At 40.5% G+C, this 12,665-nt stretch overlaps 1 protein-coding gene across 4 annotated transcripts in view; it reads right to left on the reverse strand.

Moving 5' to 3' along the window:
- The window catches only part of SMARCC1 (SWI/SNF related, matrix associated, actin dependent regulator of chromatin subfamily c member 1), a 383,361-nt gene that overhangs the window by 112,379 nt on the left and 258,317 nt on the right, over positions 1-12,665 (reverse strand). For 3 of the 4 annotated variants that reach the window (XM_033931940.1, XM_033931939.1, XM_033931938.1), the window contains exon 22: positions 10,481-10,545. In XM_033931940.1, coding sequence (XP_033787831.1) covers positions 10,481-10,545 — 65 coding nt within the window. The remainder of the gene's footprint in view (positions 1-10,480; positions 10,546-12,665) is intronic. The other variant, XM_033931941.1, reaches the window with a different exon arrangement.

Genomic DNA, 12,665 nt, shown 5'->3' on the forward strand with positions numbered 1-12,665 from the left:
ACAAAGAGGGAGGAGGGATGGTTGGCCATTAGGAAAATAAATTCTGAAGTACAGATTGGCCGAAGTGCCCATCCCGTCTGGAGAAAGCATCCAGACAGTAGTGAGTAGTGAATGTGTGAACTGAGGACCAGGTGGCAGCTTTGCAGATTTCCTCAATGGGTGTAGAACGGAGGAAAGCAACAGAAGCAGCCATAGCTCTCACCCTGTGGGCAGTGACAGCACCGTCCAGTGACAGACCGGCCCGAGCATAACAGAACGCGATGCAAGCTGCAAGCCAGTTGGATAGCGTCCGTTTAGAGACCGGTCGACCGAGACGATTAGGGTCGAAGGTCAGGAAGAGCTGAGGGGACAAGCGGTGAGCCCTTGTACGATCAAGATAGTAAGCCAGGGCACGCTTGCAATCAAGACTGTGTAATGCCTGCTCCCCAGGATGTGAATGAGGTTTCGGGAAAAAAACAGGCAACACAATGGACTGGTTGAGGTGAAAAGCCGAGACAACCTTGGGAAGGAATTTTGGATGGGTACGCAGAACCACCTTGTCATGGTAAAAAACAGTGAACGGTGGATTGGCGACCAGTGCATGCATCTCACTAACCCTCCTGGCAGAGGTGATGGCAATGAGGAAAAGCACCTTCCATGTTAGAAGTTTGAGCGAAGTTGTGGCAAGAGGCTCAAAAGGAGGTTTCATGAGTGCTGATAAAACCACATTCAGGTCCCAGACGACCGGAGGAGGCTTTAGAGGTGGTTTGACATTGAAGAGGCCCCTCATGAATCGGGAAACCAGAGGATGAGCCGTGAGAGGTTTTCCGAGGATAGGCTCATGAAACGCAGTGATGGCACTGAGGTGGACTCTGATTGAGGTAGACTTGAGGCCCGCATTGGACAGGGAGAGCAAGTAGTCCAGTACAGTTTCCACCGATGAGGAGGCCGATGACGAGGCACTCACCGATATCGGGGCGGAGCGTTTTTTGGGTCGGCGTGGAGCCGAAAGGGCTGGTGTCGCCACCGAGGTGGGAGGGCGCTCAAGGGTGGAAGGCTTCTTAGCCGGCTTACCTGGCGCCGATGTCGTTTCAGGCGGTGTCGAAGTGGTCGGTGCCGATTTCGACGGTGCCGCATGTGAAGAAGTCGAGTCCATAGCCGGGCCGGTGCCGAAAAGTAGATTTTGTTGGATTTGACGATTCTTCAAAGTGCGTTTTTTTTTTTTTTTTTTTTGTATAAATATTTTTTTTATTCTTTTTTTTTAAATTCTTACATCAAGTGAAATACATGTAATACATTCAATTATACAAAAAAACACTTGAAATTATCATTAAATTTTCTTACAATGTGAATTAAATAAACCCTTTTTCAGAATTTATATCATATTAATATTACAATAGTTTTCCCTCCCTACCCCTTCTATATGTTCTATACATGTGTTATTATATTTGATCAGTGGAATAAATTGTCAATGGTCTCCATATTTTATTAAATTTGTTAATATAACCTTGTTGTAATGCCAGTACTTTTTCCATTTTATATATATGACAAATTGAATTCCACCAAAAAGTGTAATTCAATTTAGTGTAATCCTTCCAGTTCTGAGTAATTTGCTGTATGGCTACCCCTGTTAAAATTAATAAAAGTTTATTATTATCAGCAGAAATCGGACTTTGTGTTCTCATTGCTGTTCCAAATAATATTGTATCATATGATAGTCCAACATGATTTTCTAATAAATTATTAATTTGGGGCCAAATTAATTTCCAAAAGGAATTAATGCAGGGACAAAAGAATAGTAAATGGTCTAATGTCCCCACTTCTATCTTACAATGCCAGCATCTATTAGATCTACTACTATCTAATTTTTGTAATCTCGTAGGGGTCCATAAAACTCTATGTAATAAAAACAACCATGTTTGACTCATAGATGCTGATCTTGTAGTATGTATTCTCCAGGACCAAAATTTTTGCCATTGAGATGGAGAAATTATCTGTCCTATCTCAATACTCCAAATATCCCTAAGTCCTGATCTCTTTTTTTTGTTTAAAAATTCTTTTATTTTCTTATACCATTTTGCGGCTTGGTGTCCTAGAAAATCCGCTTGAAAACAAAGGATTGGTAAACTATATTGAGTGTTAAGATTCTTCCATTCAGGGAACCCTTCCTGAATGGCCTGCTTCAATTGCATCCATTTAAAATATTGTGTTTTATCTAATCCAAATTTTTGTTGCAATTGTGAAAAACTAAGCAGTGATCCATTTACTATTACATCTTTTAAAGTTCGTATACCTGCTTTTATCCATTGTTTCCATACTATTTTAAATCCACCAATTTTGATCCTGGAGTTTACCCAAATAGATTGATTTAAAGATTTAGTCAAAGGATCTGGTGTTAAATTGCTTATAAATCTTAGTGTTTTCCATGTATCTATTAGAATTCTGTTGTCCTTATATCTCCTAGGCATTGTTATACTGATAAAATGTTCTGGATGTAAAGGAAACATGATGGCGCCATTCTAAATATAACCAGTCGGGTACATTTTCCATGAGATCTGGGAGGATCCAATACATTCCCTGTCTTAAAATATAGGCTTGATGGTACCTATAGAAATTTGGAAAATTTACCCCTCCTTCCTTAATTGTTTTTTGTAATGATGCTAAAGCGATTCTTGGTCTTTTCCCAAACCAAACAAATTTTGTTAGAATATTGTTTAATTTTTTATAAAATGACCCCTGAAAAAATATTGGAATCATACTCATTTGATAACAAACCACAGGTAAAATCATCATTTTAACTGTTTGGACTCTTCCCCACCAAGAAAGATGTAAAGGATTCCATTGCTCGCACATTTGTGTTATTTTTTTTAATAAAAGTTTTTCATTCTCTTTTACTGTGTCATCAATTGTATTTTTTATAAGAATACCTAAATATTTTAGTCCTTCCTCTTTCCATTTAAATGAATATGAATCAAATAGTCCTTTGGTGCAATGGATATTAATTGGAAGAACTTCAGATTTTTCCCAATTGATTTTATATCCAGAAAACTTTCCAAACTTTTCTATTAAATTAAGTAGATGTGGAATGGTGTCTTCTGGTTCTCTTAAATATAATAATATATCATCTGCATATGCAGATAATTTAAATTCCCAATTAGAAAATGTGATTCCCTTTATTCCCTTAGTTTGATTTATTGCAATTAATAAGGGTTCTAGAACGATATCAAATAGTAAGGGAGATAAAGGACAACCCTGTCTAACTCCCCTTAGCAAGTTAAATTTATCAGATAAATTATTGTTTATATTTAATCTTGCTCCAGGGGAGCTATATAATGTTTGAATCATTTTAATAAAACCAGGTCCTATACCAAACCATTCTAGAGTTTGATACATAAACTTCCATTCTACTCTATCAAATGCTTTTTCTGCATCTAATGATATTAGAAAAGCTGGATCATTCAAATTTTTTGCTAAATTTAGAGAATGAAATGCTAATCTAGTGTTATGTGAAGAGTGTCTTTTAGCAAAAAATCCAGTTTGGTGTATATCAATAATAAAAGGAAGAGCTTTTGCTAATCTTATAGCTAGCACTTTAGCAATTAATTTAGCATCTACATTCATCAAAGATATAGGCCTATAATTTGTTATCAATGTCGGATCCCTGTTTGGTTTTGGTAAGACAATTATAACAGAATCAGCCATAGTTCCTGTTATATTTCCATTATTTATTTGATATTGATATAAATTTAATAGATAAGGTAATAAAATATTTTGAAATGTTTTGTAAAATTCAACAGTATATCCATCTCCACCTGGAGCGGATCCAACTCTAAGAGCTTTCAATGCTGATTCTACTTCTTTTAAAGATATATGTTCTTCTAAACTTCCTTTTATATGATCCGGAATATTTGGTCCAATAAATGCCTTTAAAAATTCTATACCATCTTGTTCTTTATTTTCATAAGTATCAGAAGTGTATAAATCCTTATAAAAATCAAGAAATTGTTTTATAATATCTTCATTACTAGTGTGTGTATTGCCCTGTTTATCCTTAATTGCAATAATCTTAGATTTTCTTTTTTTTGCTTTAATAAAATTTGCTAATAATCTTCCATTTTTATTTGAATTTCCATAATACTGTACTTGCCGACAGAACATATCTTTCCTTACAAATTGAGAAGAAATCTCATTATATTTAACTTTTGTTTTTAATAATTTCTGCAATGTATCGTGTTCCCATTTAGTAATTAATTTTTGTTCTAATAATTTAATTTCTTGTTCCAATTGTATAAATTGTTTTTTAAGTTGTTTTTCCATATATGCAGAATATGATATGATATTTCCTCTCATTGTTGCTTTATAAGCGTCCCATAAAATTTCAATGTTTATGTTATCCAAATCATTAAATTGAAAGAATTCATGCATTTTTTCTTTAATATTTTCTATAAATTTTATGTCTGCAAGTAAAGCATTGTTAAATCTCCAAATTGGTTTAGAATAAACAGATATATCATTTTGTAGATCAATCTACACACCAGCATGATCTGATATAATAATAGGATCAATAATTGCTTTCATCACTTTTTGTGCTATGTTATTAGAAACAAATATATAATCAATTCTTGAAAAGGATTTATGGACCTGAGAACAAAAAGAATATTCTTGATCATTAAAATGAAGGATACGCCATATATCTACTAAATCACAAGTTTGTATCAAATTATCTAATCCTAATGATTTCATTATTTTACTTGGTTTTTTATCCAAAATAGGATCCATTACAGCATTGAAATCTCCAGCTACTATTAAATTAGAAGCAGCCAGTGGTAGTAATATCTGTTGAATATTTTTGAAAAACTCCATTTGATTTGAATTAGGAGCATATAAATTGAATAAATCCAGGGTTGTATTCCTCAGATTCATTTTAATATGTACCCATCTTCCTAATGGATCAAATTTTATTAACTTAAAATCTGCTATACATTTTTTATTTATGAGAATAGCTACTCCTGCTTTTTTTCCAACAGCAGGTGCATAAAAACATTTGGACACCCAACCCTCTTTTAGTTTATTAGATTCAATACCTGACAAGTGTGTCTCTTGTATGAAATAAATATCAGCTTTTTGCTTATGAAGAAAATTTAGTACTTTCTTTCGTTTGATTGGATGGTTAAGACCATTGACGTTAAGAGAATAAATTTTAAGAGCCATTTAAATTAAAAAGTAATATTTTAATTAAAATTTTATAAATATATTTTTGATCAGATATCCACACATGTTTAATATTTATTCTTCTAGTTATTATTAAACCCTTAATTTTAAGATTTTCTTTAATTAATTTCATCTCCCTTTTCCCATCCCCCTCCCTTCCCTCCCCATTTAGCAAAAATAGTGTATACTTGGTAACACGCATATCAAGGTCAGCCATAACACACTCCAAGAAGACCCTTTAGCTTTCCAAATACAGTTTAAGTCATTAAATATTTAAATAAAATTAAAATATAAATAATTCATATATTATATATCTGTGAATTCAATCAGTTACATATACATTTCTTAGGATATTTTAAAAGTCTATATTTATTACCATCAATTCATTAATAATTAAATAAATATAGTATTTTTCATTCTATCTCAAAAAACTTTTTCCTCTTATCTTATATTTTATTATAGTAATATCATTAATATGGGAACATAATGATATAGGAACAATAGTTTCACAAGTAAAGAATCTCCCCCCCCATGAGAGAACACCGCTAAAATCACACACCAGGCACATACATCGTTTTTCCACTTATCTGATTCTCTCTCTCTCTCTTCTCAAAAGTGCGTTTTTTAAGAGTGGCACAGCGGGTGCAGGAGTCCGCCCGATGCTCCGGTCCCAAACACTGTAAACACCAATTGTGTGGGTCAGTGAGGGAGATCGGGCGTGCACACCGCTGGCACTTCTTAAAACCCGGCTGCGGGGGCATGAATGGGAACACGGCCTCCGCAAAATCAAACCCCGAGGCCTGGATAGTGACAACAGGCCCCGCCGGGGCAGGAACGAAAAATAAAGCAAAAAGAAAGTTTGTTTTTTTTTTTTGTAAACTGAAAGAAAAAAGCACCCGAAGGTGAATAAACGAAAAAAGAACGCGAGCGGGAAGGCAAAAAGAGAATTTCAACGGAGTTGAAAAAACACACGTCTTCTTCACTCCGCGGAAACGAAGAAACTGGGGACCACGCACTCCTCCGTCGGGCGGGAAGGCACTTGCGCACGCGCGGTGCGGCCAACTAGAACTTTCTAGTTAAAAAGGTCCGTACCGAGGGCTCCGTCGGTGACGTCACCCATGCGTAAAGAATATGCTGCCTGCTTGTCCTGGGATAAAAGCCGCTACCACAATCAGGCATTTGGTGAACACCCTGGGTGATGATGCGAGACCAAAGGGCAGTACCTTGTACTGATAGTGGTGATTCTGTATCTGGAATCGGAGGTAGCGACGTGAAGCCTGATGGATTGGAATGTGAGTGTAGGCCTCCTTGAGGTCCAGGGAACATAGCCAGTCGTGTTGAGATAGAAGAGGATAAAGTGTGGCAAGGGAGAGCATTCTGAACTTCTCCTTGACCAAACACTTGTTGAGGTTCCGAAGGTCGAGGATAGGACGAAGATCTCCTGTTTTCTTGGGTACCAGGAAGTAGCGGGAGTAAAATCCCTGACCTCTTTGGTCTGGCGGAACTTCTTCGATGGCATTGAGGAGGAGAAGGGATTGGACCTCCCTGAGGAGGAGTGGAGTCTGGGAGGAGTGAGAAGCAGACTCTACGGGAGGGTGGTCTACTGGAAGAGTCTGGAACCTTAGTGAGTATCCGTGACGGATGATGTTGAGAACCCACAGGTCTGATGTGATGGCCTCCCAGCGTTGGAGAAAGATGGTGAGGCGGCCTCCGATAGGTTGAGGAAGAGGCATCGACGGTTGGAGACTGGCTATGCCCTGGAGAAAGGAGTCAAAAGGGCTGAGGAGGTTTAGTCTGAGGGAGAGGCTTGGTTGCCTGGTGAGACTGAGAGCGAGCCTGAGTGTGCTGTTGCTGGCGAGGCCGGCGAGATTGCTGTTGAGGAGGATTAAGCGGTCTAGCAGAGAAGCGACGTTGATAAGAGGACTGAGGCCTGTATGGTCGCGCAGGTGGAGTCTTCTTTTTAGGCTTAATGAGGGTGTCCCATCTGGTCTCATGAGCCGAAAGCTTTTGTGTTGTGGAATCTAGAGACTCCCCAAAAAGTTCATCACCAAGGCAGGGCGCGTTGGCGAGGCGGTCTTGGTGGTTCACATCGAGGTCAGACACCCTCAGCCAAGCAAGGCGTCGCATGGCTACAGCTAGTGCAGAAGCTCGGGAAGTGAGCTCGAAGGAATCATAAATCGAGCGCACCATGAATTTTCTGAGCTGAAGGAGGTTGGAAATCTGTTGTTGGAATAGTGGGACCTTACGCTCAGGTACATATTTTTGCAGAGCAGAAAGTTGTTGGACCAGGTGTTTCATATAAAATGAAAAATGAAAGGTGTAGTTGTTGGCTCTGTTAGCCAGCATGGCATTCTGGTACAGGCGCTTTCCAAATTTGTCCATTGTTTTCCCCTCTCTGCCAGGAGGGGTGGAGGCATAAACACTGGAACCCTGAGATTTTTTGAGAGTGGACTCTACGAGGAGGCTCTCATGGGGCAATTGGGGTTTATCAAATCCCGGAATAGGGATGACCCGGTACAAATTGTCCAGTTTTTTGGGGGCACCTGGAACAGTAAGGGGATTCTCCAAATTTTTGTAAAACGTTTCCCGTAGGATATCATGTACGGGCAGTTTTAGAAATTCCTTGGGAGGTTGGTCGAAGTCCAAGGCATCTAAAAAGGCCTGGGACTTCTTAGAGTCGGACTCAAGTGGTATCGAGAGAGCCGCGGACATCTCCCGAAGGAATTTAGTGAAGGAGGATTGCTCAGGCTTGGAGGTGGTTTCAGCCATGGAAGGTTCCTCATCTGTAGAAGAGGCATCCTCCTCGGTACCGAGTGGGGATTGTTCCCATAAGTCTGGGTCCCGAATGGCAGGCTCAGTATGGCGGGTTTTAGAAAGGGACTTGCCAGAGCGCATGGATACGGTGCCGGGAGATGAAGACCGGCGTCGATCCCTGTCCCGGGAGGAATGGTGCCGATCCCGGTCCCGGGAAGACCGGAGCCGATCCCGGTCCCGGGAGGGGTCCTCTGCAGAGCAAGTCTGAAGTTCAGGCTGTGCAGATAAGACCGGCATGGAGGTGTTCATCGGTACCGAGGGGGTGGACACCGATGGAATGGTGCGAGGCTCGGGCCGGTCTGGTACCGTAAGGAGCGGTGCCAGTAGAGTCGGAAGGAGCTGTTGGAGTTGCTTTTGTAGCTGCTCCTGTAGTTTGTCCTGGAGGATGGCCGAGATGCGGTCCTCCAATGGGGGCACCGGTACCATTTTAGTTTTCTTCGGTACCATAGGTGCTGCTCGACGCTCCGGCGATGAGGAGGCCGATGACGAGGCACTCACCGAGATCGGAGCGGAGCGTTTACGGGGTCGGCGGGACGCCGGAAGGACCGGAGTCGCCGCAGTAACTGGAGGGCGCTCTAGGGAAGTAGAAGGCTTCTTAGCCGGCTTACCTGGCGCTATCGACCCCGAAGGAGGATCAGGCGGTGTCGATGTTGTCGGTGCCGATTTAGGTGGTGCCGTCGACGTCGGGGCCTGATCCATGGCAGAACCGGTGCCAAAAAGGATATTTTGTTGTATTTGCCGGTTCTTAAGAGTGCGTTTCTTTAGAGTAGCACAGCGGGTGCAGGTGTCAGCCCGATGCTCTGGACCCAAACACTGAAGGCACCAATTGTGTGGGTCAGTTAGAGAGATCGGGCGTGCACACCGCTGGCACTTCTTGAAGCCCGGTTGGGGGGGCATGAAGGGAAACACGGCCTCCGCGAAATCAAACCCGGAGGCTTGTATGATTACAACAGGCCCCGCCGGGGCCGGCTGCAAAAAACTAAAGAAAAAGACACGAGGGTTTTTTGTTTTAAGGTAAATTAAAGTTGAAAGACAAAATGAAGCAAAAAGGGATCAAAAAATCGCGAGCGGGAAGGCAAAAATCGAGTTTTCAACGGCCGTTGAAAGCACATGCGTCTTCTTCGCTCCGCGGAAACGAAGAAACTGGAGACCACGCACTCCTCCGTCGGGCGGGAAGGCACTCGCGTATGCGCGGTGCGGCCAACTAGAACTTTCTAGTTAAAAAGGTCCGTACCGGGGCTCCGTCGGTGACGTCACCCATACGTTAAGAATATGCTGCCTGCTTGTCCTGGGATAAAACCAAATTTGGAAGAGAGTGTTGGTTTCAAAGTTGGTGGCCGAAATATAAATAACCTGCGCTGTGCAAATGATACAACGCTCATTACCAGCAGCAAGGAAGACATCTACTGAGAAAAGCCAAAGCCAAAAGTCATAACATGGGATCAAGAATTGAACATAAACAAGACGAAGATCATGAATATGGAACATAGAAACATAGAAATAGACAGCAGATAAGGGCCACGGCCCATCTAGTCTGCCCACCCCAATGACCCTCCCCTACCTTTCTCTGTGAATAGATCCCACGTGTCTATCACATTTGGCCTTAAAATCAGGCACGCTGCTGGCCTCAATAACCTGAAGTGGAAGACTACAGAATAGCACTTGGTACTCTTCAATGAAGGCTCTTGACAAAGTATTCAAAGGCAAGGAAATAAAACTCCAAAGATCAGACTTATTGTATTCATACACTAATTTTTCAGTGGTCAATTAAGGATGTGAAAGCTGGACACTACGGAAACAAGACAGAAAAAAGATTGTCTCATTTGAGCGACTCATTTGATCTTTGGTGTTGGAGAAGGATTTTATGAGTGCCGTGGACTGCTAGAAGAACTGACAAATCGATTCTGGAAGAGATCAAACTGGCTATATCACTCAAAGGCCAAATGATGAGGTTACAACTGTCTGTTTTGTTATAACAGAAAAATACTCTGCAGGTAGATATATTGTAATAGATATACCCAAAACCAAAACCTGTTTTCCGAAACCCAAAATGATTTTAGGATAGCCACAATGAATAATGTAAAGGGTAAACTGACAATCTGTATGTAAGCAAATAATCTTGCATTCATATTTATCAGATAACATGAAAGACTAAAGTTTTTCAAGAACAAGTTTGGAAGTAATCCAATCTAATCAGGATTTCTTAATCACACTTATCCAGTATCATTTTAAATCCAAAGATTGGCCCAAAGATCAATCTTTTGCACTCAAATTTCACTGGACAAGATTGCACTGTTCAGGTTTTATGATCTCAGACTACCGGTATATTCCTTTGTGGGACTGCATCTCACACCACTTTCTCTATATATACTTTAAATTTATTATTATTATTTCAATTTCCTCAAGCTTGAGTGGTTTTGGCTACAAACCTTAAAGCTTATTTATCATAAGTTATACCTTTTCAATTGCTTCTTACCTTCTCATGAGGTGGTACATCCATTGTCTCTGTTTCCATTTTATCTTCATCTGTTACATCAGCTACTGGAAAGGAAAATAAATCTAGTAAGTAATCTAAAAAACAAACTGTTAAAATGATAACTGAGATGATACTATAGCGTATCTAGTTACCCTCAATAGGTAATACAGTATTTTTCTCCCTCAGGTTTTTTGAGTCATTCACAAATTGAACTTAATTTTAGAAATAATCTTATCTGTAAACTTCACATAGATTAGAAAACAACTTTCTTGAGCAATGTTTTATTTTCAAAAGGTGGAGAAATTAGGCTCTTACCTGCTAATTTTCTTTCTTTTAGTCCCTCCAGACTAGCACAGATGGATGGTTTATGCTCCTCTGCCAGCAGGTGGAAACTGAGAACACATTGGCTTTTGGAAGTAGTACAAGTGGGCTGTGCAGTCCCATCCATATACAATCAGTCTGATGAATAGCCAAGCAGGAACTAGGAACTTAAGAACTGTGAACTATAAACACAACTCTACTCCCATATGGAGAAGACAAATTAGTTGTTTGACTTGGACATCAAGACGCTGTTGGATACCGATTAGAACAAAAAACCTTCAATGTGTTCCCACAGTTCACCAGCTAAACCAGACGCCGTTGCTCCTTCTATACTTGAAAAGAAGAAGAAGAAAAAAAAAAAAAAGACACTGCAGAAAAACCGACTTCGTGAAAAAAAAACCCAGAGGAAAAACAAGACAGAGCAAGTTCTGTGCCAGTCTAGAAGGACTAAAGAAAGAAAATTAGCAGGTAAGAACCTAATTTCTCCTTCTTTATCATCCCTCTAGAATGGGATGGAGGGAGAGTTGGCCAATTAGGAAAATAAATTTTCCAACACTGCTTGGCCAAAGTGACCATCCTGCCTGGAATAAGATTCCAGACAGTAGTGTGATGTAAATGTATGAACTCAGGACCAAGTAGCAGCTTTACAGATTTCATCAATAGGAGTCAAGAGAAGGAAAGCAACTGAAGCTGCCATAGCTCTGACTTTGTGGGCTGTGACACAACTCTACAGTTGTAGCCCAGCTTGAGCATAACAGAAGGAGATACAAGAGGCCAACCATGTGGAAATCGTTCTCTTGGATACTGGACATCCCAACCTGTTAGGATCGTTTGCAGAGTGTGAAGAGCTGTTTCTCCAGGGTGAGATTGAAGCTTAGGAAAGAATACTGGAAGTACAATAGGTTGATTAAGGTGGAATTCTGTGACAACCTTTGGAAGAAATTTGGAATGGGTGTGAAGCACCACTTTGACATTGTGGAATACTGTGAAAGGTGGATCCACCACCAGCGCTTGAAGCTCACTGATTCATCGAGCTGAAGTAAGGGAGATGAGAAAAACCACTTTCCACGTAAGGTACTTAAGATGAGCCATAGACATTGGTTCGAAAGGAGGCTTTTTCAGTTTAACAAGGACCACATTAAATTCCCAAACCATTGGAGGTGGCTTGAGAGGTTGTTTTGTCATTGAAAAGTCCTTTCATAAATCTGGACACAAGAGGATGAGCAGTGAGAGGTTTACCATCAACTGGTCTGAAAAACATTGATAGCACTGAGATGAACTCTAATTGAAGTGGTTTTGAGACCTGAACTGGATAAATGAAGAAAATAGTCCAATACTGAAGATACAGAAGTGGATCTCATGATGACGAAGAGCACACCAGGTGGAAAACTGTGTCTATTTTTGCTGGTAGAACTGTTGAATAGATGGTTTTCTGGATTCTTCCAAGATTAGTCTGTCAGGCTGAGAAAGATAAAGCTCAGCCAATGTTAAGCCGAGAGGTACCAAGCTGACAGGTATAATGCTGGAAGATTGGGATGCAAAAGAGATTGATGATTCTGTACGAGAAGAGATGGGAAAATATGAAGAGGTATTGGTTCCTTGATACTGGGTTGAAGTAGAATGGAAAACCAGGGTTGTCTAGGCTACTGAGGGGCTATAAGAATCATGGTGGCTGATTTCTACTCGAGCTTGACAAGCGTCTTGAGGATGAGAGGAGTTGGAGGAAAGGTGTAGAGAAACTTGCGAGTCCAATCCAGTAGAAAACAACTGGCTTCCAGACAGTGCGGAGAGTACTGCCGGGAGCAAAACAGGAGCAGCTTGTGGTTGTGGGGGGACGAAATACAAGAAATTAACTATAAACTTG

The sequence above is a fragment of the Geotrypetes seraphini genome, chromosome 2, assembly GCF_902459505.1.
Source record: "Geotrypetes seraphini chromosome 2, aGeoSer1.1, whole genome shotgun sequence".
Classification (NCBI taxonomy): Eukaryota; Metazoa; Chordata; class Amphibia; order Gymnophiona; family Dermophiidae; genus Geotrypetes; species Geotrypetes seraphini.